This window comes from Mirounga angustirostris, unplaced genomic scaffold, assembly GCF_029215605.1.
Source record: "Mirounga angustirostris isolate CCGP_5_RB_7025 unplaced genomic scaffold, mMirAng1.0.hap1 SCAF_13, whole genome shotgun sequence".
NCBI lineage: Eukaryota > Metazoa > Chordata > Mammalia > Carnivora > Phocidae > Mirounga > Mirounga angustirostris.
The window spans coordinates 72837148-72862991 of record NW_026991721.1 but is presented as its reverse complement, the minus strand read 5'-3'; the positions used below and the strand labels follow the sequence as shown (position 1 = coordinate 72862991).

The 25844-nt window shown below is 47.6% G+C and overlaps 1 protein-coding gene across 7 annotated transcripts in view; it reads right to left on the bottom strand.

Annotated features, from left to right (window-relative positions):
* AMOTL1 (angiomotin like 1) overlaps positions 1–25844 on the bottom strand; it is a 142623-nt gene that overhangs the window by 34422 nt on the left and 82357 nt on the right. For all 7 annotated transcript variants that reach the window (XM_064577165.1, XM_064577167.1, XM_064577164.1 and 4 more), the window contains 4 exons: positions 24472–25384; positions 10779–11070; positions 4751–4895; positions 3153–3242 (listed from right to left, as the gene is read on the bottom strand). In XM_064577165.1, coding sequence (XP_064433235.1) covers positions 3153–3242; positions 4751–4895; positions 10779–11070; positions 24472–25384 — 1440 coding nt within the window. The remainder of the gene's footprint in view (positions 1–3152; positions 3243–4750; positions 4896–10778; positions 11071–24471; positions 25385–25844) is intronic.

The window sequence follows — 25844 nt, the reverse complement described above, 5'->3', positions numbered from 1 at the left end:
TCTGTCGGGGGCTTCACGACTTAGCCTTAGCTCCTTGGCTTGTTGTTATCCAGAGAAGTCACTTCTCTGACCCAAGGGCTAGAATCTCAAAAGATCCACTTGAAAAGGATGACTCCTTTTGAGTGCGACGTTTATAATTATGATTACCAAGCATTTAAAAACTATTCTAATTACAGAATTTCTAAAAGAATACACAGATAATGGAACACATTAATAACTATGAAGAGAGGTGGTAATTCATGCCTGCCGTTCTATGCCCACATGCTAAAGCCTGACAGAGGGCCCTGCCCATCACCAGCCTTCTGGGTATATCTGCACCGACTATTACCTTACTCAGCTATGGGTCGCAGCGTGAGAGGACCCAACACGCTCAAACCTTTACTCATTATCTAATCCCAGCCTGCTTTTCCTGCTTTTTATTGGTAAAGGGTGACCATGCATCCAGTTGCTCAGTCACACCCCTTTCTCGGGCTCTCTCACTGCCATTATTCAACTGAGTCACTGAGTTGTGTCTGAGTCCTACTAATTTTGTCATACTTCTCTCTCCCCTACTCTCCACCACTACTTCTGTCTTACTTCAGGACTTCTACCTCTCTTGTCTAGATACCAAAATCTCTGTTAATTAGTCTCCATACCTCCAGCTTAGTCCCTCCTGAGTTTCTCTTCTACTGTGCCTCCCAAACTAGCTTCTAAAATATAAGCCTTGAAAACAGTGAAATCATAAACACATTTGAAGAAAACATAGGTGAATAGTTTTATAATCTTGGAGAGTAATAAGCATTTCTAAGCATGATATAAAGCCTGGAAGGCATAAATATGGTTACTTAAAAAACATCTCCTATAACATAAAGAACACTGTAATAAAAGATTAAAAAACAACTGAGGAAAATATCTGCAACATATACAGTAGAGGACATGCTAATTTCTTTAATATACAAAAAGCTCTTACAATTCACTAAGAAGAAAACCTATCTGCAAATTTGAAATAACATCTCAAGTCCATCTCTTGCCACACCAGGAGAGGAAAAGCTAATGCAAATAATTACAAAGTTGTGATAAAGGCACAAATGTCCTGTAAAGACTAGGTACTGAAAAATTTGTTAACTATCATTGGTAGCAAACCTGCTTCAAACGCCCTGCCTAGATTCAATTACATTACACATCGACCCTGAGATACCTGTAAGCAGTTGAAAAATGCCTCTGGACTGTCTTGTTTATGCCTTTGGAACACAGCGAAGCATGTTTGCACAGAACAAATCATTCCCTGTAAAGCTGGAAGGCCCTCTTTGCCAGCATTATTGATGTGTTAGCTTTCAGCCAGAAGGTTAACGTTTTCAGGAACATTTCTCAACTCACACAACCCCAAACCTTATCACTCCATCAGCATAGTCTGGGCTGGGAGGATGGAGTGATGCCTCTCAGATGAAACTAACTGGCTTTACCATTCTGACCTGAGCTAAGTGACAAAATAATATCCCCCAACAAGAGGCAGAGTCCCAGCCGGGTGACATTGCTGATGTAACTGCCAAGACACCTCCTCTTACCCAGGCATACGGGCATCCAAAAGCCAGGTGTTAAAATCCTAAAGACCAAGAGTACAGATGACTCCTCTTTTGAATGAAAGCTCGGATGAGACGGTGGGTCGACTGCACCCATAAGAAGAGATAAAATTTGTTAGGAAAGTGAATCATTCAAGACGCTGACACAGCTGTTTATGTAAATCTGGAACAAAGGCCAAGTCACCTACTGCAAGACATCCAAAGATTCTGCGGCAAAATCCCTTGACCGTATTAGTGTCCATTTGCCGAAACAGAATTTAAAACCTAAAACTGAGACTAATAACTGAGTGCTACCACGAATAAATTTGGGGGAAACAAAGGAGCTTGAACCCAACCAAGCAGTATTGGAAATCAGAAAATTGAACCAATTGTTTCCCAGCCTTGAGAATGTAAGGCTGTAGTCAGGGGCCAAGCATCAGAATACCACCATCGTACAAGGGATGTGAACACATGACTTTCTGTTGTTGGAACCAACTCTCCGGAGTTTGTGAGCACTTGATTCACAATGTTGTTGAGAATTATGAAACAGAAATAAATCCAATTTTCTAAACAGCTTCCAAAAAAAAAAGAGTTGGATTTTTACATTTGTAATATACAATGAATGGATTTGCAGAGATTCAAACCCTGATGGATGGTTTCTCAAAACCCATTTGTTTCTAGCATTTGCCTCTGGTAAAAAGCATAAAATATTCTCCCAATAAATCTAGAGGCCCAGGGTGCCACTGATCATTTTATTCTGGGCTGCCGTGGGCTCAGTGACTTCTGGAAACAAGCGCCACACATGGAGATGCACGATGGGACCATTCGGTGACTTGACGCTGCAAGGGGCAGCCAGGAGCCGCTCACCCTAAGGAGCACAAAAAACATGCCAGGAGGACCAGATTCCACTCTGGGCCTCCTTCCCTCTCTGTGGAGGAAAAGAGTTGTGCCTTATTTAAAGGATTGAGTGCCGGGAAAGGCTGTGACCTTGCTATTTCTTGAAGGATATTCTAGAGAAACAGAGAAAAACAGTAGGTCAGAAGGACAGAATAAACATTGCTGAGATAATAGAAATCCAACCTTGGTTTTGTGTCTGGCAGACCTAGGAGGACCTCCTCCTGAGGCCCAACAGCCTCTATGCTACCTGAACACACAAGAGGCAAACAGCCTACTTAGAAACCTACTTAAAACTGTTGAATCACAGATCTGAACCTCTGAAACAAGTAATACAATATATGTTAAAAAAAAAAAGAAGAAGAAGAAGAAGATAGCAGGAGGGGAAGAATGAAGGGGGGGAATCGGAGGGGGAGACGAACCATGAGAGACTATGGACTCTGAGAAACAAACTGAGGGTTCTCTCTAGAGAGGGGGGTGGGAGGATGGGTTAGCCTGGTGGTGGGTATTGAGGAGGGCACATTCTGCATGGAGCACTGGGTGTTATGCACAAACAATGAATCACGGAACACTACATCAAAAACTAATGATGTAATGTATGGTGATTAACATAACAATAAAAAATTAAAAAGAAAGCTACTTAAAATGAACAAGATTCCTTCCTCAGGCCCCCAGTTTTTAAGAATAACAATGTGAGGACAGAGAAACGTGGGGACTCACTCTGGGAAGCGTAGAGCCCCTCTGCAGCTCTGTCTTCGTGCCCGTTGTATTCCCTGCTAGACAGCTGCCTGTTGGCCGTCTCTAGGCGATCTGCACAGAGAAGACATGGTCACAAAGAAGTGCATGTAGATCGAAGTCACCATCCCAGCAAGAAACGTAATGGGTGCCAGGAGCCCCAAACTGGATCCCTCTTGGGGAGAGACAACAGGTTCCAAAATACCCAAAGAAAAAGTCTTCAGATGCCACATTGTGTGGCTGCATGCAATCTGGTGTCAGCAGAGGGAGGCAGCTGAGCGAGCACAGGTTCTGAGAACTGCATCGCCCCCTGCAAGGCCCGCAAACCTCTGTTTGGAAGTCCTCGAAAAGGGGCTAAGTGTCCTTGGCCTCAGACCCAGCCCTAGTCTACCCCCGACCGCCAACCCTACGGTTAGCCCGTGCTGCCAAGTGTAGCTGGGAAGCAAAAAATAGAAAAACAACGAACTAAAAATCAAAATTAAAAAAAAAAAAAAAAACGACCAAATGGATGAAGATTCTACCTAGTGAGTTCTACGTTTGTTCAAACCACTTGGTAAATCTTCATTTATTCAATTCAGTAATTCGGTTTAGTAAGTCTTTATTGAATGTCCGTGATTCCCAAGACAAAAGGATTTGTGGTAATGGGCAAGGCAGGCTCTAGCTACTAGAGACCACCAGGACATTATTTTCACCGACAAGGCAACTGAAAAGTGGCTTAGCTCACTAAAAAAAAGTAAAATGTTACGGGTTAAGTCATTCTGTGTTGGAGAGTGCCAACATTCTACAGCAGTTGGCTTCCAGCTTTCGGGGAGTTTATAGATATCTACTCTTTTCACAACTGGGGGCTTTTTCTTTTTCCTCCAAGAGGATGCTGTCTGGGTCTGTCTTCTATACTGTATCTAGCAAGTGCTGAGTGTTAGCTTTCTAAGAATGCTACCAAATGACAGCCTGATGTGGGAAGGGCTGGGCGTCCAACATTGGTCTTTTCAAACAGTCTCCCTCACATAGTCACAAATCACTGCTAAGTACTTTTATTATTATTTCTTTAATTTTGAAGTTATGTTTTTATTTTTATTTTATAGAGTCAATTTGACACAGACCGTCAGTACTTTTAAAGGAGGGAAGGAGGGGCACCTGACTGGCTCAGTCGTTAAGCGTCTGCCTTCGGCTCAGGTCATGATCCCAGGGTCCTGGGATCGAGCCCCGCATCGGGCTCCCTGCTCGGCAGGAGGCCTGCTTCTTCTCCCACTTCCCCTGCTTGTGTTCCCTCTCTCGCTGTGTCTCTCTCTGTCAAATAAATAAAATCTTAAAATAAAATTAAATTAAAATTAAAATAAAGGAGGGAAGGAGCTGCACACACACTCCCTCCCTTTCATGGACTCGTGCATAGAGGCTGCCACTTCTCGGGCCCAGGGCAGCCACCCACAACCTACACAGGAGAAAAGAACAATCCTGCTCTTTGAGCACCCCTGCCCCAGGTGGTTGGACTTCCCAAGATTACTGGACACAGTGTGGCCCGGAAGGCAGGCCGCCAGCTCCATGGGAGTCTAGGGCAGGGAGCATGCGGATGGGGCTGGACGTGCCTCGGAGGTCTCTGTTGAAATCGTGAAGCCTTCGGATCTCGCCTTCCAGTTTGTTTCTCATTGCCTTGTCCAGTGATTCCCGCTTGGTCGTGGACTTGACCAGGCTCTCATAGGCTTCTGAAATTCTCTGAAGTTCTTTTTCAAACTGCAAGAAAGAAGCGGCATGAAAGTGGGATTCCTGCCATACCCACTGGTGCCTCCGTTAGACTGAATTCTCTGACACGTGTGAAGGCGGTGTCTTCCTTCTGCATTTCCTTAAGTTTGTAGACGGCTGCACCGTCTACAGATGCTGCCATCGATCCCACGCACCCTCTTCCCTCCAAGGGCCACACTAGGATCCTGTAAACAGCAGCCTCTCAAGTCTGCCTGCACCGCCCGATGCCACCTTGCGGAAACCTCTCTGCACAATTACCAGGAAGGGGTGAATTTAAACATAACTTCAACCTCTTATATTTTGTATGGCAATTTATAACTATTATTATTCTTCTCACTTTAGAAAAGGGAAAAAGATATACTGTACAGAAAAACTCAAGGACCACAGCTAGAACCCAAGTGCGGTTCTCTTCCAGAGACCCTCCTACCCATCCCCCAAGGAACGTAAAACCCACACGAGGAGAGGCATCGTTACGCAGCATTTTTACCCCTTTGTCTATGAACTTGTCTACATAAGGACAAAAGACTTGTATCTAATTATAGACAAATGCACCACAGGAAACCTCTTTATATGAAGAAATTGAAAGATATGGGGTGAAGATCGGCCTTCCTTCGTTTTTCACTAAGTCAAGGGCTGTGCCTTTAATCTCTGGCATATTTAAATCGGTAACAAGTAGCTGTAACTGTTCTAGCAGGAGTCTCCTATAATAGTACGTTGTTTGATGCAGATCTCAACAACTCCCATTTTACTGCTGCATAGCATAAATGCAGGACAAAGGGGGATGGAACTTCGATGAACGGCTGCTCTGAGTTGGGACTGGAGGCCAAGTGGGGCGGGCTGGAGCACTAGCGCCCCTCACTGGGCACCAAGAGGCCTGCACCGTGTTTTCAGTCCGTCCGCAGGAGAGCTATGTCACCAGGAGCCAGGCACCCACTACCTGTACCCCAACCGCTCAGATCAGAAAGCCCCTGCTGAAACCCTGCTGAAACTATAAGTAATACATGTCCTGAGAGAGCAGATATCTATCGTACATTTTCTATGTGTCTGGGTGCCAAGGATACAGAAAGAAGTAAGATAATTTCTGGTCTTGAGGCGCTCACAGTCTAGTGTTGGCCTCCCCCCAGACACATGTGCTTTTCCAATGCATGTGATAAGGGGTGTAGTGGTTCTGGATGCTCTCACAGCCAAGAGACAAAGTCACTTTGCAGGGGTAAGAACAGGCTTCTTTAAAAAAGATTTCAGAGAAAATGCTACTTAAAATAAGTCTCAGAGGATGAACAGGACTTTGCCAAGCAGAAAAGATCAAGGGGCTTTGCGTTCTAGTTGGAAGACAGGGCGGGAGCCACGGCACCGGGCCACGAAATCAAGTGCGTGTCTCTGACATGACAGGTAGTCCAGGGATGAGAGCAAGACGTGAGGGCGGGAGCTAGGCCCGAGGGAAGGACTTTCGGAGTGGGGCGGGGGGGGGTCAAGACTCCACAGGTACAACAGAGGAGTCAGTGAGTAAGATAGGAAGCCGGGGGTGCCACAAACTTAAGGAAAGAGAATGTGGTCAACGCCCCAGGGGTTACAACGGAGCTGGGAAGACACGCCTAGAAAGAGGCCAGTGAAGAGGCTGGACAGTGTGGGGGCTTCTGCAAAGTGGCAGCCCACCAGAGTGGAGCTGAACATCAAGGCTCCCCTCGGTACCAGGTTATTTTCCCAAAGGCCTCCTAATACCAGAGCTGATCCTTTCCTGGTCCCCTCATTTCGACAGACCTGCTTCTTTCAAAGATATGAATTGTTGGTACTGTGGCAGCAGAGAGAACAGCACATCCTGACTCCTGTTCATAGCCCTCCTGCAAATCATGTTCCTTCCTTATAATTTTGTTTTCAAAAGAGAGGGCTCCAGAACATATCACGGTTTCTATGCTAATTTCATCAATAAAAGGTGGCCTTTGTTTTCGGACAGATGGGCATGCCTCGGGGACAGGCCCCTTCCAGGCCAGGGGGCATCACCTGGTGCTAGGGAAGCCCAGCAGAGGTGCTGAGACAGCCCCCAGGAGACTGGTGCTCCTGCCTCAAGCCCAGGACGACCCGGGAGCCTTCCTCAAGGACACCAAACACGGGAACTTTCCTCAAGCTGATTTCACAGTACTTTCATCTGGCTGGAATTCTGTCCTGCGTACGTATTTTACATCTCTGATCCGATCTGTCAACTCCGTGAACGCAGGAACAGCCCTTATAGCCCTAACACTGCGCCCCACCCCCGACACAAATACAGGCTGATGAATGAATCTTTAACCGTGTAACTCCTAAAGACAGACTCAGGCACTGATCAACTGCACCTGATCATGGCTTCTTTCCTTCGCTGGAAGAACTTCCCTCTGCACACTTTATAAAAGGAAACTGCAGGATCCCTGGGGCAGCATGGTTTACTATCTTAAATCCTAAAACAATCGGGAACCGGGATATGGTTACGTGCTGGTAGCTACCCAGTGAGAAAGGGCAAGGGTCTCCGTTCGGGACAAGGTACTTCCTGTGGGAAACGGCAGTTTCCTGTCGTCAGGATGGAGACCTTCGTCCCCTTCAGTGTGTTAGGGAGGACAGAGCTATGACTAAATGGAGCAAGTCCAAGGGATGCAGATTTTGATTCAAAAGAAGAGAGAATTTCCGAGCTATGTTTTCCAGAAGTAGGCCCAGTAGGAGGGAGCTTCTCTCCTCTGGAAGCATTCAAGTAAAAAATGAATGATCTCCTTTCAGGGACATGAGAACCTGGCCTAGAACCATTTTCAGAATTTTCAGTCCAACGCTCTACGATTTGACTGCACACTCCTTCAGAATGAGAACCACTTATCCCCCACGTCCAGAACACCAGTCCCCCTGATGTTTGTTAAAGATGAGGGGCAGGCTGGCCAGGCTGGCTTTGAGATGAAAACACCCCGGCCAGTTCAGAGTCCCAGTAGGATCCTATGAAGACAGCACCGGGTCTGCCTCCACAGCTCCCACCTTCCCTTCCAGCCTATGTCAGGCCAAGCTGCACAGCCCCTGTGATCCCACAGACAAGCACTCCTTGTCCCAGAAACAGAACTAGGAGCAGAGAAAGAGAAAACCTCAGCCACTCCAAGCTCTAGATACTGGTGTCTTCCCTGAGCCCCTTCACGAGCACAGCCCAGAGACCCGCAGGACCAAGACTGGCCTGCTGTCCCAGCCACAGAGGGCCCAGTCAGAGCCACCACTGTTACGCTGACAAAAGACCAGGGTCTTCACTCAGGCAAGCCTGGGGGAACCGTAAATACCTAGCTGTTCCCCTTCAAATGCCCACCTAGGCTCTGACAGCTTCTGAGGCCAAACCTCGCAACAGCCCACAGTCTGGTCCCGCTGCAAACTCTGTCCATTAATTAGGTTTCAGGGAAACCAGGAGGAAAGAGAAGCAAAACAAGTGGCCAAAAGGAAAAACTACAAACAGCTACTCTTTCTGGGGGTCCTCAGCCATCATCCCAACACTAACAGTGATAATCACCACCTTGTGCCTCTCTGGAAACAGGGTCTTCCTAACTAGGCTGCGCTCGGGCAGGCTCCACGTTTAGTCATTCTTTCCCGCTGTGTTCCTGGCACAGGATGCATAGGCTAAGGCCTGTCATTAAAAATTCATCTATTTCTGGTGTTGCCCTTACAATGAATCCTGCAAGGGCTCCCAACACTGCGAGGATCCTGGATTGGATGTTATTGCTGGCACATGGTGGCCCCATCCTTCGGCGCCGTATGTGTCTCCACCCAAAGCAGGGTCATCCTTGCTGAGAAGTGAGGTTGTCACCTCATCCGACAGTCCTCTCCCCAGACCTGCTGACAGACGGCCAAGCAGGGCTGCCCATGAGCAGGGAGGACTTGGGACAAGGCCCACCTTGGGGACACAAGCCTCGAAATGTTAAGTCACAGCCTTCAGGCAGCCCTTGTGTCTCTCGCTCCTAGTTGCTGACAACAGCTAGGGGACTAGTGATGAACACAGCAGTCTCCATCAAAATCTGCGTGTTTGAACTGACAATTCCAGTTGGACATATGACTGATTAATGACATGGAATAACCATAGAACCATTTATAATATTCAAGGGACTAAAGGAGTTTTGAGTTCCAGAAGGGTAACAGCTTTTGATTTTTCCTTTTTCAATCATCAGAATCCTTTTGGCCACTAAGTTTAAGAATCATCCCCTGTGCCAGGAAGCTGAGTCACTGGGAGACTGATTTGGTTTTTCAAAACAGAAACGTGCACCGAAATCAAGAATGAGATGCTTGTGACAGGTCAGTAAAAAGTGTATGTTAATAAAACAAGTCAATGAAGAATAACAAGACCTCCCAATTTCTGTGCCTTCCATGTTACCATTCAAAGACATCCATGTGGAAAGACCCAGAACCAAACTGCCCTCAGGTGGGTCTGCATAACTCCTGAACCTGTCTGCCACAGGGCTTCATTAGGGAGAAGAAAGAACGACTTCTTTCCCAGGAGGGGCTGGGGAGCTCCTTCCCAATGTGCAGACTGCTTCTAGAAGGAAGCTGCCCCCAGAGGTGTCAGAGGCAAGCTTGGGCCTGAGCAGTGACTTACAGCCAAGGCCACGAGACAGCGAGCTTGTTTCCCAGCTTCGGGGGTCCGACCAGGGTGGAAGTGAGGCCGCAAACTTCAGGCAGCCCATTTCTCTCTGGCTCTCATTTTTTCCCCTCCAGGAAAGGCATCCAGAGCTCTCTGAGCCAAGTCTGGTCTTGACTCCAGGGAGCTCCAGACCCTTTCGGTGGAAGCTCTGCACGAACGTGCTGGGGCAGATTCTGCCTGTGAACATTTGCACCATCAAACCCACTGCTCCCAGCTGTGTACTTCCAGGAAATCAGAGACACTCACTACTCTGAAACGCCGACCAGCAAAAAGACCACGCCTCACCTGAGAGAGGAACGCTATGCGGGCCAGCCAGCCAGGAGCATTAACTGTCACCTGGGACCAAATGGCAATGCTCCTGTAGTCAGGCGGGGTTTATATTCCTACCTTTTCTCTTTATAAAAGCCCCCGAGTGTCCAGGACAGAGCCAGGTACTTAGGCTCTTATAAGATCACTCCCACCACGCAGGCCTCCAGGTCTCCAGAAAGGAAACTCTAGGGCCCTGTGGCTCTCCTGCTCTCAAACAGCCTAGTGCCTCTGCCCCCCTCACCTCTTCTGTGCGACCGGAAGCATTTCAGGTGCTGACACGTGGGGCATCGTGAAATCACTGCCTACGACAGTTCATCTTGCTGGAAGTTCTCCCACTGACTGTGGCTCTCGGCATAAAGCCCTAAGCATGAAGGCTGCCGCACACTCGGATATTCCCGTGATGACAACACGGGCTGGAATCGAGCGGCATCTCCCCACCTGACAAACGCCAAACAGAAGGATGGACGGCAGGCAGTCGCTCGGACTCTACCTGAGGTCTTGAGGCCATGCTGCTTTCTGCAGAGACCAGCTAATGAAACCCACATGGCGATCACCTGGCTCCTGTCTGAGAACCCTGGATGTAAAGACAGACCTGTCTCTCTCAACCCATTCCTCTGTGTTCCTCTGGGTGTTCCCTCTTCCACGCCGTCCACCCGGGGGGATACTACTGAACTCAGGCCATCCCCCTCCCCCCGTACCTGTACCTCCTGCAACCCGCCTGACATTCCACTGCAGGGATGAGCTCAGGGGACGCTCCCTCTTTTGGACTGTAAGCTCCTCCTATTTATTTGTCTCCCTAAAGCTTTGCACGGCACCTGGCATAAAAAGGGGTCACTGAGGGCCCGTGGGTCAGGGCATCCCCCCCTTGATGAGTGGGTAAAAAATTCTGACCCTCCCAGAGAACCTTCTTCTCCCTCTCCTTCCCTCGGGAAGTCACATACCTTGTGGAGCTTGTCGGCATTGTCATAGTAACCCTGAAGCTCCTGGTGAAGCACCCGGTTCTCCTCGGTTAGGATCTCCACCATCTGCTGGGCTCGCTCCACGATGGCGAAGGCATCAGGCCCCAGCTGCTGGCTGGGCGAGGCGGCCGGCGGGGGCTGCGGAGCCGCCAGGGTCACGGGCAGCGGAAGTGGCAAGGACACGGAGTGCAGCGGCCCGCTGACCGGGGGGTTCTGGGAGGACATGGGGCTGTGCTGCTGCATGGTCGACGGGAAAGGGAGCTGGCAGGGGCGGCTGCAAGGGAAGCGGAGACCAGGCATCAGACCCCAGGAAAGCGGCGGGAGGACAAAGTCCCAGCAAGAGCCGGCCTATCGCTGCCGCAGGCCGCCGCGCACGTCTCCGTGTCCAGGCCCTCACCCACAGACAGGTAATGTGTTCTCCCTCTGGATCAGCACTGTTGGGGTGGCTGGGGGGGGGGGGTGCCAGGGCCCTGCTCTCACGAAGCTTACATTCTCGGGGACGGACACAGGTGATCCATCCAACAAAACCAGGTAATGTGACAGCGAGGGACCAAGTGGCTAGTTCATTCTGAGAGGGGAAGGGGATGTGGGTGCCTGAGTTGAAGTCTGAATGACAGACAAGAAGGAGCCAGTGGCTGGGGCAAGGGGGTCAAGGAGGAGGCAGAGGAGCGTTCCAGGTAGGGGAATCGCCTAGTGTATGGGGCCTAAGTCAGGACTTAGCACAGGCAGACTTGTGGATATGAAGCACGGCCAGCAAAAGCGGAACAAGGTAAGACCAGAGAGAACGATGGGCAAGGGCCTTTGTAAGCCAAGGCCAACCCTGCCCTCGGGGTGTAGCCCTTGGCCTTGGAGGAGCTGCCCCACGGAGTGGTGCGGAGATGAGATGCACAGGGGCAGGAAGGGACGCAGGGCGCCCCACAGGGAGGCCGAGCTGTGGTCTCGGTGAGAACTGATGGGAGTCTCACGAGGCCGTAGCAGAAGGACAATTAGGGATGGATTTGGGATACATCCGGATAGATCATGGACAGCGAGAGAGAAGGGAAGGAAAATTTAGAAATCACTCCTACATTTGGGGCTTCGCACAAATGGACAGGGGGTACCATCCAATGAAATGGGCAAGTCTTTAGGAAGAGACAAGTCTTTTGTTTTGATCTGCTGGGATGAGGAGGTCTGGGGATCTTAGCCACGCTATAAAGATGGTTCAAAGCCCGGGCTCTAGCTCCCCTATCTGAAACCGTGAGCTGCCATCTCGAGTTCCACTCCCCAACAATCCCCACCTCACTATTCTGTTACCTGTTCCATAAGAATCATCATATTTTCTCCCAGCCTACGCCAAGGGCTCCTACCAACAACTCTTGTAGGTATAAGCAGCAAAGACGGTCATGGTGGCTAGTTCTCCAACCACAGCTGCCTTTCTTCTGCAGACTTGGGACTTCTTGACCTCCCTAACCTTTTAGGTCTCAGTCTGGGAACTGGAGTGTGAAGAATTATCAGCACCCCTGAATCACCCACATTCTGTATCACAGGGCAGAGTCCTCTGGAGATCCAGCTAACTGGTACTTCCAGTCTTTGATGCTTACTTGTGTCGCCTCCCGTTCCTCGTGGCTAGCTAGCTGTAGCCAAAGCTCTCAGAGCTCCCCCTGCTTTGCCCAGGAGGCCGTCTGGCCTTCTATTTTCCTTTTAAGTATACTTGCTGGAATATTCTGGGACCCTGTCGGCCTCTGTATCACTCATTTTGTAAGCATCTCTTGTAGCCAGGATTCCTCCTGGCAGCTACATGTCGCACTCTAGAAGGAAATTTGACAGGGGTCACTTTAGGCCTCCCTACATGGATATGCAGACATTCAAAGACGACCTCAGAAGCAATCCAGCAGATCCTAACAACGAGACCTCCCACAGGCCTTGCTATGGTAACGAATACCAGGTCTCTCAACCTCAGCTTGGAAGATATTTCCCAACTAGATTTCCTTATGCCTTCAATCAGAAAGCCCCTTCCATTTCCCATTCAAACAGCTAGGTTCTAAGTTCCCCGAGGCAAGGTGGAGAACCGTGGAGCTCAATTCGGTTCTTGATTCCTTAGTGGGCTCCCAGATCTGTTACTGAGCAAGTGCATTCCTACAGGCTGGCTAAATCCTACAGGGTATTTTTCATGGAAAAAGGTTGCCTTGGCAAGAGGCAAAACACCACACCTTACACGGCCTCCATTCAAAGGCAGATGTCCATTCCCAGCCCCAGATATTCCCTTCACACTTTATCCAAGGCAAAGGACAAATGTAGCATGTCTCCTTGGGGCCGAGGTGGGCACAGATGACCCTGCATCCCTACTGTCTGAAGCATGGGGCCTCCCTTGGGCCCAGGCAACTATGGGTTGGGGCTTCTATCTTTTAACATTCATTAAACTCTGGGATTTGGGACTCACTTATGGTCAACTGTGGGCTTATCTTCTCATCTTTTTCCGATCTAGAACAAAAAGGAAGTGTTTCCTGAATGCCAGCCTAAGTCATCCATGATGGGGACTAGTCACCCGAGTGGCAATGCAGGAAAAGGGTGTTTGCGAAGGTTAGGGGACAGAAAAGAACTACTTTTTCAAAATGGGAACTCTTCTACTAAAGAGAACACTGGCCTCATAAATAACTGAGTTACACATTGAATAAACAGCACAATGGATGATGTGCAGGTAGGACAGCAAACTTCTATTCCTTGGCTCCACTACTCTGCCAATGGGTTGGTGAGATCAAAGATCTGGACCAGGTAGATTTGGGCTTAGGGTAAATGAGGGCGGCAGGAGTGTTGGGACAGAACAGGACAATTTCTCATGAGATCATACCAGAAACAACCTATCTTCAGCTTCCAAAGATAATGCTCTTGATTGGCCACATCCCAAGCAATGGGGATACAAAGAAAAGGGAAAAAGATGGGATGGGAACCAATATGCATTGAGAAATACCTGCAAGTAGAATTCTTTGCTATAATTATCTACTTGTGAGCCTGACTTCCTTCTGTGAAGTCACAGAGCTAGCTTATTTGATACCACGTGTCTTGACTTCCTGAGACTATGTACTACTTAGCTCAATGCTAAAGGACTTAAGGGGTTAATAATATGTATAAAGGCCAGCACAAAGTAAGCACTGGACAAATGTGAGCTATAATCACCATTACTATTATCATCTGAATCCCACAGCCCCTAATGAAAAGTCTAGCACCGAGCATGGCATGCATAAGTCCAATACATTTTTTCTGTTACGGCTAACAATTATTGAGCACTTTTTGCATTCAGCATCTCATTTTAACCTTTATAATTGCCTTCTAAAATCGGTCTCATTATCAGCCCGTTTAGATGAGAAAAACAAAGCACAGGACGGTGACTTACAAAATAGAACAGAGAGAACAGGAACATAAAGGAGATCCACACCCAGGCTTTTTGATTCGAGAGTCCACAGGGTTCACTATTGCCCTATCCTGGTGAGAGCGGGGAGGGAAGGCAACCACTCTTTGGTCTTTTGCTCCTGGGTTTCTGGGGCCCACTAGGAGCAACTACACCACAGTGAGGTGTCCACAATTACACCCCAACACAAAAGCACCACCCCTTCTGCAGGCTTGAGCAGCCTCAGGGGAAGCACGGAGGCTGGAAATTTACCTCTGAGTTCTTCTTGTGGACTGTTCCTTACATTTCACATTATTGTCTTTCACAGGCTAGTGTCTTGTCTCCAGCGAGCATTCAGCTAGCACTTATCGTGGGTCCCTGCTATCTGTGAGGCACCACATTCCACTTACTTAATGCTCACAAAAACCAGGGCAGGTACCCCGCGCAGGTCCTGCTCCTTTCTCAAGGACCTCAGCGAGCCTCAGAACAGCGCAGAGAGTGACCTTTTCCCAAGTGCCACCCAACTGACCAGTAACTGACCAGTTACTTAAATATGTCTGAGCAAAGCTAAGTCCACAGTGATGCATTTAAAAAACAGCATTTAAAGAGTCACATCTATGAGAAATTATGGGGGTCATGGAGGGAAGTCTTACAGACTGGCCCGTCATTGTCAATGACCTGGGCCATGCTGCACATAGCCCGACCCCAGAATTGGTACCCATTTCTTTCCTCCAAACTTACAAGCGGCCTAAATCACAATCCTGACAACCTACTACCACTGGCCTTTATCAAGTCTTTTGTTCTCCTGAATTTTTATTTAAATGTAATATTATGTAATTTTTCATACATTTGTCTTTTCTCCCAAATTTTTAGCATGCATGTTTTTTGAGGGTAGAAAATGATGACTTAAACTAGGTTGGTACCCAATACATTTGTGTCAGCTGATTTGGCCCCTAAGCCCAAGAGCAGGTTGGGAGACCACATATGCTTAATGTGCTTTCAAGTAATGGCCAAACCCTCAACATTGTATTATTAAAGAAGGGACCTCTGGTGTTTAGATTGGTTCTGGATAATTGGTTCTAGGTAGAATCTCAAATCATGATGTTGCCAATATAATAACATAACTCCTTGTCACTGCCCTTCTTTTTTTTTTTACAGATTTTATTTATTTATTTATTTATTTATTTATTTATTTATTTATTTGCAAGAGGGTGAGAGAGAGAGTGTGCATGCATGCACACATGAGCGTGGGAGGAGGGTCTGCAAGGGGCAGAGGGAGAGACAGATCCCCAGCTGAGCGTGGAGCTCAATGCGGGGCTCATCCCAGGACCCTGAGATCACGACCTGAGCCGAAATCAGGAGTCGGACACTTAACCAACTGAGACACCCAGGAGCCCCATCACTGCCCTTCTTATGTATTTGGGACCACAAAATGCAGCTCAAAATGGGAGTGACAGTGTTATTTGGATTGGAGAAACAGGGTCATTGGTGACATCTAAGCACCAGCCCATTTGTTCCTCTGTGCATACCGCAAGCCTTCACACACAAGCTCGTTCATAATCTTACGTATTTACTTGACACTTGGACATAATGTGCCACATTAGCATGTCACATCCACTAGGTCACTGATTTCTCATAAACATGGGGCATTCACTGCTCTCATGCATACACTATCTTATTTGTAAAGTATGCAAACTTTAGGTTTCACAAAGCTGAGATCTCACTACAAGGCAAAAAAAAGGGCTTTGAACTGGGCAGTCTAGAACCCGCCATACTCCCACCACATAGGGGCTAGCTACCTCCTATGTTAGTGCAGGAGAGCACTGTTCCTCAGTATGGGGTCTCTTCTCTGCCTCCGCTTCTTTCTAACCATGGACCCACGGGCGAGTCTCTAACTTCTTCACCTTTAAATGAGATGATCACACCTACCTCACGGGGTTGTTGCGAGAATTAAATGAGATAAGGCATATAAAGCATGGCATACCGTGTCTATCCTGAGGGAAGTACTTAATACCTGTTACAGTCTCTGTCGTTACCACACAGTGATAATCGGTGTTAGGAGAAAGGCAAGAAGAACCACCCCTGAGTGTCCCTTCCTCTTCAAACACCATGGGATGAGAACTGCAGTCCCTAATCCTCGACCTCAGTAAGGGATCAAAGCTCACGCTAGCGCCACAGAACCTCTGGCTTCTGAAGAGGCTTCCTGGCGTACAACACAGAACAAGAGCTCGTTTCAAGATGATGTCTGGACATGTCAGGGCACTCTCTCTCGACACAGACACAGTCTTACCTCCTTTGGGACCTGTGCGGTCCCAAAGAGTAGCCATGAGCTAGCTCCACGAGCTACATGTGCTACCGAACACCTAAAATGCGGCTAGTCTGCATTGAAATGTGCAGGAAGTGTAGAATATATACATCAAAATCGGAAGACTTAGTACCAAAAATGTAAAATATCTCATTAATAGTTTTTTATAGTGATTACCTGTTGAAATGATAATGGTTTTAGCTAACTAAAACATGTTTTTTTTAAATTTTTTGAAGATTTATTTATTTGAGAGAGAGCAAGAGAGAGCATGAGCTGGAGGGGAGGGGCAGAGAGAGGAGGAGGCAAGCAGACTCCCCACTGAGCAGGGAGCCTCATGCGGGACTCAATCCCAAGACCCTGGGATCATGACCTGAGCTAAAGGCAGACGCTTGACCTTTGGGGCCACCCAGGTGCCCCTAAAACATGTTTTTAAAAATATGTTTTTAACGGGTTAACTCAACTATGTTTGGGGTTTTTTTTAAGATTTTATTTATTTATTTGAGAGAGAGAGAATGAGAGACAGAGAGCATGAGAGGGAGGAGAGTCAGAGGGAGAAGCAGACTCCCCGCTGAGCAGGGAGCGTGATGTGGGACTCGATCCTGGGACTCTAGGATCATGACCTGAGCCGAAGGCAGTCGCTTAACCAACTGAGCCACCCAGGTGCCCTGAAGATTTTATTTATTTATTTGAGAGACTGAGAGAGAGAGAGAGCATGAAAGGGGGGAGGGTCAGGAGGGTCAGAGGGAGAAGCAGACTCCCTGCCAAGCAGGGAGCCCGATGTGGGACTCGATCCAGGGACTCCAGGATCATGACCTGAGCCGAAGGCAGTCGCTTAACCAACTGAGCCACCCAGGCGCCCTCAACTATGTTTTAAAATTAATTTCACTTGTTTTCTTTTAACTTTTAAAAAATGTGGCTACTAGAACATTTTTAAGTAGACACGTGTGGCTCATAACTATACTTCTGTTGGACAGCACTGCTGTAGACCATACTGAATGTACACCAAAAGGCCTCGTTTTGGGAGATAATTCCAGAATTCAGTGACCATCAGAGTAATTCATGCAAAGAGACCAGCAGTCAGTTCCCTCTCTGCTCTCCCCACACCCCCAAGCATCAAGGGGGATCAGCAAGTTACGTTCAATATATGAAACTATATGTTCATCTGCAATTAGGCCATCATGCTAACATTTAATAAATTTGGCTCGTGTGATTAACAATCAACAATTAAAAATTTTTCAAACCGTGGCAGGAAAATAAACATCAATGGATAAATAGATGGAGGATGTGATCAAAGAATTCAAAAGAGAAAATGCAGGCAGCTAAATACATTGTCCAAAGCAAACTTATTAATAGAGACATAAAATCAAAACAACTTTTTCCAGTTTATTGACATTAACAATTCAGTTCAACAAGTTTTCGCTTAGTCCCTAAGAAAGGATTTTTTTAAAAAAATCATACCTATACATATTAGGATTTCACCTAGTATGTGTGAAACACAATGCACAGAAAAATGACTAGAAGGAAATATGACAATAGGTTGGAGTGGCTAATGCTAGGTGATGGGACTATGGATTTTTCTTCCTTGTCCTTTTTTTCTTTATAAAATTTCTACAATGAACACATCTGGCTACTTTTTAAAAAATTCATTATCTAAGATTACTTAGATACATGTACACTGTAGAAAAATTAGAAACTAAAGATAAGCCAAAAAATCCTCATCGTTATTTTGATAATCAGAGAAAGTAAACGAAATGAGATAAAAGAATTTAAAAACAAGATGAAATAATAAAGGGCTTCTTGGTCCGTGGTGAAGAGGTTCAAGTGTTAAGACCTGTCCTTCAGCAAAAATACCTCCTATTTACATAGAGTTTTCCCACTTAGAATATTCTCTTCTGATTTTCTGATCCTCAAAACAACACAGTGAACAGAGTACTTAACTCTGGCTATCTCTGGATAATGGAACTACAGATAATTTCTCCTTTCCTTCTTTTTCTTTGTTGGGGGGAGAAAATGGGTGTTAGGAAAAATGAGCTGTAACAATTTGTAGATAGGGAAACTGAGGCTCAGAGAACCTACACAACTCACTATAAAATGGAAGAGCCAGAACTCAAAACCCCTCAAATCTTCACCCGAACCCAGATCCTCCCCCCCCGGATCCCATTGGGTGTGCAGACACCGGTAAGACTTGTAAATGCCCAAAGTAAGACTCAAGTCTTGTGTAAACTAAGATCAGATTTATTTCTATGCAGGACGGATAGAGGCAATCCTCTTGTTTGAAAAAGTCATTGGTTTCATGCATTATACCTGGAACTGTGGTAGGTTTCCTAAGAAAGTAACCTGAACTTGACCCTAGCCTTTGAAATTCCCATACTGCAGAGCTGTTTCTCAGAATAAACAGCATGTAGTTACTTGGCTCATCCAGCCATAATCCAGCTTAAAAGCTGTAGAAACTCCGGAGTTCTAATGCTGGTATTCAAAACACATGTTTAGCTGGTGGAATTTAAATAAGGCTCCATAGCCTTATTTTTGTTAAGAGCAACACATAGTTTTTAATCCAACAAGCTTGGATCTGGCTTATCTTTTGTCCTACATAGCAATTCATATTCATAACTGTATAAACTGCAAATTACCACTCTGGAAACATACTCTGAAAATTCTCTCCCCTCCTCCAGACATTTCCAATCCGAAGTAAGATGGGACCACCAAACATTCTTTCTTGTAATACAGCACATTCCAAACCCCAAGCCCACCAAGTAAGCCCTGCTCTTGGGCACCTATCTCTGTGCTTGTTCATGGTTTAAACTGCACTCTGGTTGCACAGTTGGATCAACATGAGTTTCTTGGGGAGAGGTGTTCTCTCTCTTTAATTTGTCACAGCACTCCTTGGCTGTGTCCCCTTCTGATCCCTCCCTCCTCACTGTACCCTCATTTGGCATGTTCCCAGAGGATGTCATCTATCCTAAATAAAACCAACCCTGGAGGTTTCTCTGGGGAAAAATGCACAGTGCATTTTTGAAGGAAAATATGAGTGATTTAGGACATTAGTCACACCACACATTCCCTCTCTGAATGCAGGAAACCGTTAGCCCCTGCCCTGTTGGGAAGAAGAGTGGCGGAGATGGCTGCTCCCCAGAGGTGGGGCGGGAGGAATCGAGCAAGCTTCTCCGTGCAAGGAAGTCCACAGCACCTCGTGCTTGACATCATCTTGTAAGATGCTTTTATCAGCCCCGGACAAAGGGCTGGGTCAAACATCATCATTTCGTGCCTTTATAAGGTATCCATTTACATACTAAGAATCCAATTAGTACATTCATAGATGGATAAAATGTTAATAAACGGTTACCACTCTTTGCTCCTGGAAAGCTGGTAAATCTAACTCCCTACACTTACGTCTAAGCCTGAGTGCTTACCATGAACATCATGGATCCCCCTAACATCCAGCAGGGACTGTGACAGCACGCCCCCTGGGAAGTGCTGTGACGACTGAGGAAGGTCACCCGCACAGAGTGCCCGGCACAGGCAGGCAACGAAGCTTTAGTCCCAGTGTTGCCTCACCACCCCTACTCCACTGCCACCTGCTAAGGGTACAGATGGAGTTCTAGAAGCTGGAAGATCAGGGCAGGCGTTAGAGAACACAAGTTTAAGTTTGTTCTGAATGCATTGTAATATATAGATCATACAAACAGAAGACACAAACAGCTCATTTGCAAGGTCAAATCTAACCATTAAATTAACCCCCGCAAATAACCTAGCTAATAATTGCAAAGTAAAATAAAGAATTAACACTACCTGCCCATTAAATTAGCAAAGGTTTTGTAATTACAATGACTAATGTTGGTCAAAGGGCAGGGACACATGCACTGTAATATTTTTTACCAAGTTATCTGGTATCACGAGTCATTAAATGTTTGTTACAATGGACCCAATAATTTCAACTCTAAATAATGATTCCTAAAGAAGTGAAGCAAAAGTCCAGAGACCCCTCCAGAGAACAGAGCCACCGACTTCTGCTGGGGCGAGAACAGACATGGCAGCCGTTCACAAGCTGAGGCAAGAAGGGGACCTGGAACTCCAAGCACCCTTTAAATAGACATTCAGTTGGTCCTTCTGTTTTTATCTCCACCTTCACACCAATTTTCAGAAATATTACCAAGTCTTAAATGTTTGGGGTCTTCTCTAGGACAACCAGGCTGCCTCTCAGGCCCTCCCATCATGCATTCAGCAAGCCAGCCTCCCAGAGCCAGGGTCAGGGCTAAGACCAGGGTCAGAGTTAGGGTTAGGGTCGGAGGCAGGTTAGGGGCCAGAGGTCAGGGGTCTGGGCATGGAAAATTTGATATGCATGATGATATTTCCTACATTATTTGTAGACAAGATAATGTAAATTATATACTTTATAAAATATTACGCAGCAATAGAAAGGATGGTGAGGAAAACAAGTGCAAACTGTCGAAAGAAAACAAGCTAAGATACTATACCAAATATAATCTATGATGATAACATGGGAAAAAAAATCAACACGTAGAGGAAAATGTTAAAGTAGTTGTATTAAGAAAGAAGGCTATTTTAAGTAATTTTTTGGCATCTTCGGTTTCCACTTTTGGAAATATGGGCCGATTTCTTTGCAAAGCAAACATGCACTTGACAATGTCTTCCCAGTTACTCTGATAGCAATCAGCTCAGCCTCGGGCATTCACTTCCACTCATGGTACAGCCTCGTAAGCCAAGTCACTGCTTCTATAATGCTCCTTCCACAAAGTGCATCAGAATTAACATCCAAATACTGGCTTTTTTTTTTTTTTTTCTTTTTTTTTTTAAGCACAATTCTACATAGAACAACCTGTCCAATTCTCACCTTGTCCTCCTTTATATCCATTACCACTTTCAGGTTGAAGAAAAAGGAAGACAGAGCAGGAATAAAACCAGAGCCTTTCTCAATGGCCAGCTCCCGTTCCCTGGAGGTCCCCACCAGCCACTTCAGCAGGGCCTTAGTCTCCACATCTCTGCCAGCCTCACTAGCTCACCCACGACAAGGGCCAAGCTGGTCAAGTCAACGAGGCTGTGACTGATAGCCTCTCCCTGGGTTTCCCACCAAAGGAGACTAAAGTGCTTTACAATAAACTCACCACACATCTTCATCTTTAGCAGCTCAGGGCGGGTGAATTTATAAGCTATGGTGAGTCAGTAATGAAGGCAAGAACTCTGAGTTCTTCCTCCTTCTGTCATTTGCTTGTCTTTTGGACCTTTCCATCGGTAGGCAAAAAGCAGTGAAGTCTGAGCAATGTAAAGGGCCAGGAGATTGGACTCCATGATCTCACTCAGTGGCCTTTCCTTCGTGGCCAGGAGTCTGTGATGTATGGACCCCACAGCCTGCAGCTTCCGAAACCATCGCCATGAATGACAAATAGATAACCCTTTAGGCACAGGGGAACGTATCCATGAAATTAAAAGGAGCCCTACTCATCTCCTGGGTCAAAGGAAACTTGAACATCACACACTGTGAGTTTCAGATCCGACCCGTGGAGTTCAGACCACGCTGGATGTGTCCGCAGCAGGGCTGATGTGGATACAACTTTGTTGACTCTGCCAGCCCAGGGCTGCGCCGTTGGAACCATGCTGGCTAGCCATGGCCCGGCTCACAAAGGGGCCTTTTAGCTCTGGGGCCAAGCCTCAATGGCCTGCCTGTTACGTCTCCTGGGCCATGCTGATGTTCCATGTCAATCTGGCTGCCAAGCCCAGCAATTAGCTTGGATCCCTCATACATTTCTTCTTTTTGACGTCAAAACTTTGAGACAAATGACACTTTCCACAAATAACTGGGTAGCTCTCCTATTGGTGCTTCCTTTCCCCCTCACCCTGTCTCCCACCTCATATCACACCTACTGCCAGATGACAAACAGCAAAATGATCCACGTTACGCAATGCTGTAAAGCCAAAGAGAACAAGTAGACTTCCTTCGGGGATGTCCCCACTTTCTATCAATCTCTAGAGGCTGAGTCAAATGTTCAGGAAAAAATGTGAAAAAATATGATCCTGTGATAAACATCGTAGACGACTTTAAACAAAGTCTCTTGAATCAATGTGGCAGATGACAGAGATATGAAGACTTTTCCCCTCCTTCTTCAAACCCGATAGTTTTAAAGTTTAAATGTCTCCTGTGGCTTAAGGAACTATAAAAGGTAAGAAACAAGAGCCCTGTAGGCCCCACCTTGGACTCCTCAGTGGGGTCAGACTATGGCGCCTTTAGGAAGAATGAGGTCTGCAGCCTGTCAGAGGTCTCAAAGGTGCTGCCCTGCTTCCAAGCTGGCATTCCCAGTCTGATATGCGGGGAAATGTGTCAGCAGTTGCGAAGTAAAGGGCAGGTCAGCCAGCTCTCTCCCTCTGCCAAGGCCCAATCACTGCCTTTTCAGAAGATGTACAGCCAAGGTATGCCCTGCACGCAGTTGCCGGGGTCACCCAGGGAAAACGCAACTCATCTGATTTAGAAACGGACAAATAAGGCCCTTTGTGAGAATGAAGACACAGCCAATAATAGGCAGTGGTCACCTGCCTTCTCTTCTCCTGCTCCACGCTCTCCCCAAGAAGCTCAGCAACATCGAGATGCTGGTAACTCCCAGATTTGTACCTTCAGACCCAATTTCTCTCTTGAGAGCTTGATTTCCAACTGCCCTATTATTTCTCACCTTCTGTGTCTAATCGGCCATCAAAGCCTGCCAATGTTACTTCTCTGCCTCTCACAGCGCATAATGCTCCGCTACACGTCCGTCCTCCAACTTAGGCCGTGCTCACCAATTCTTAGCTGGACTACTGAAATTGCCCCTGAAGGTCCTCATGGCCTCTGGTCCCGTTCCTCTGTTCCATCCTTCACTGCCACCAAAGTCAGCCTAATAAACACCAACGGAGTCTCTCCGTGAAAATACTGGCTCTCCCAATTGCTTATGGCTAAATTCCAAACTCCACGGTAGGACTCCCAAAGACCTTCACCAGCCGGTCACAGCTCCCTGTCCGCTGGCCACTCCCTCCTAACCCACCTGTGGTACCTCGGCGCGTTCCAGACCAAACCAGTGGCATTCCCCCTTGCATAGTGCGTCCCGCTACCCCATCTCTTCGCACGCTTTCCCCCACTACTGGTCCTTCGAGACCCAACTTGGCTATCACCTCCCCTGCGGGGCTCTCTCCAGTGCCTCCGGTTGTGAGTTATAGGATCTCTCTGGTTCTGAGCACTCTGCATACTGTCTTCAAACAGCCCACTACAGAGCAGTGATGGGCTCAGGTGCTGGTCCGCCCAGGACAGTGCCTTAAGGTCCTTGAGGGGGCGGGGAGCCCTTCTTTATCTCTGAACCTGGTACAGGGCCGCACAAAGGAGACACTCGGGAAGTGTTGCTGAATCCAGCCATCATTGGAAGAGGGATTAGAATAAGGGCAGTGGAGGGAAGAGATGTGGACGGTCAGGACACTGGAACGTAGCTCCAACAGCCTCAGAGTAGCAGATTATGGAAATGTAGGAGTCTCTCCAGGCTTTAGTGTCTCATCTGCTCAATATAGAGGTGAGACTCTAAGATTTCTATGGCCCCTTTAAGTCCTCTGTTCTAGCATTCAGACTACATTTTCCTTTCAAATCTACAATGAAGAAAAGCTCCATATAAACCCCACGGTAATAATATGCTCCAGGAGTCTGGACGCTGTCCACAGAGCCAGCCAGGAAAATTACTGTTTTGCCTGGCCACTAGGCAGAGCTCCCAAGGACAGCCAACAGCTGAGGCTCCTCCCCTAAATTCATAAAGCCCCAATTGCCTTCTGTTACATTTGGAGAAAATCCTCCATTGATCTCTGTTCTGTTTCACTCTATGTAATCTGGCCCAAAAGTGGCTTATTAAGTATCATGCGCAACAACAACAAAAAAAACCCAGTGGCTAAAACCCAACACGCCTTGAAAATAACAAGTGCTGAGAACATGATCACTGAATTTCCAAAAGCCAGGGTAAACCCGTGGCTTGATAGCTAATCACCTCGTTACCCCGTACTCTGGGGGCGGCTGGTACCGTAGGACAGCCACTTCCGTTCTCGCAGGCTGAGGAGCAGGATAAGGCTTGACCATCTCATGGAGCATCCCTGGGTGCTGGTCACTGTAGAAAAGTCCATGCTCCTGGGTCTTGCTGACGGGGGACATCATCTGCTTGGTCTTGTAGGGGTACTCAGGTGGAGGACCCCGGGGGTCCAGCACTTTACCTGCAGGCTGGGCTGGGGAGGGTCCCCCTCCTGCCTTGAACCCCTTTCCATTCCCTGAGCCAGGGAGGTGCTGCTTAGCACCATTCCTCTCCAACGACAGCTGCATGATCCTCTCACTGAGAGAGCGGACGTGGCCCTGCTTGAGTTCTTTCAGCGCCTCGTCCTTATGCGCCTGTCCACTGTTGGCACGGTTCACCGTGGGCCTCCCCTCAGTCCGGGCCTTCTGACTGCTGCTCCCCGCCATGTAGTAACCATGGCCGGCAGCCCCCTGCTGCTGCTGCTGGCCCCGAAAGAACTGGGACTGCGCCTTGGCCTCCTCGTAAGTGGGCAGCTCCTCGTTGTTCTGCTGAGGCTGCGTGGACCGCACCTGTTTCTCCATCACCGTATTGTCCACCTGGTGTTCTTGACCCTGCGGTTCCTGGCGTGCCGACTGGTAGACCATTGGTGGGTCTTCTTGAGCGAGGTTTTCCGTGGAAGAAAAGCTGTTGGTGGGGTGGGCGGGTCCTGCGCTCCCTGTGGCCTGGTGCTGAATGGCCAGCAAGTTCATGTTCTCGGTCGGGGTGCCATACCGCAGTTGTTCCTGGATCAGCCGCTGTAACACTGTCCCAGCTGCCGCATCCTCGGAACCTCTCATTTCCACCTCTGAGTTCCTCAGGAGGCTCGGGGGCTGGAAGTGACACAGGGAGTCCTCAACTGGAAGGCAAACAGAGGGAAAAGGGTATCAGGAAGCACCACAGGCATACAGGTCTGTATCTACATGCTGAGTAATTAACATGGTAGCTACAGTAGCCTTTATTCTTTTTATTTTTCTTTCTTACAGATTATGTATTTATTTATTTATTTGAGAGAGAGAGAGAGCGCATGCACACGAGGGCAGGGGAGGAGCAGAGGGAGAGGGAGAAGCAGGCTCCCCACTGAGCAGAGAGCCCGATGCGGGGCTCAACCCCAGGACCCTGAGATCATGACCTGAGCTGAAGGCAGAAGCTTAATTGACAGAGCCGCCCAGACGCCCGCTACATAGCCTTTAAAGACAGCATTTCAAATACACCACTGCCTCTGTTTACCCTGTGGTTTCTCAGGGAAGTGTTTCTCCCAATCACAGCGTGTCTACTACTCTCCATTCCCTCACCTCCTGCTTCCTCCTAGACCTTGC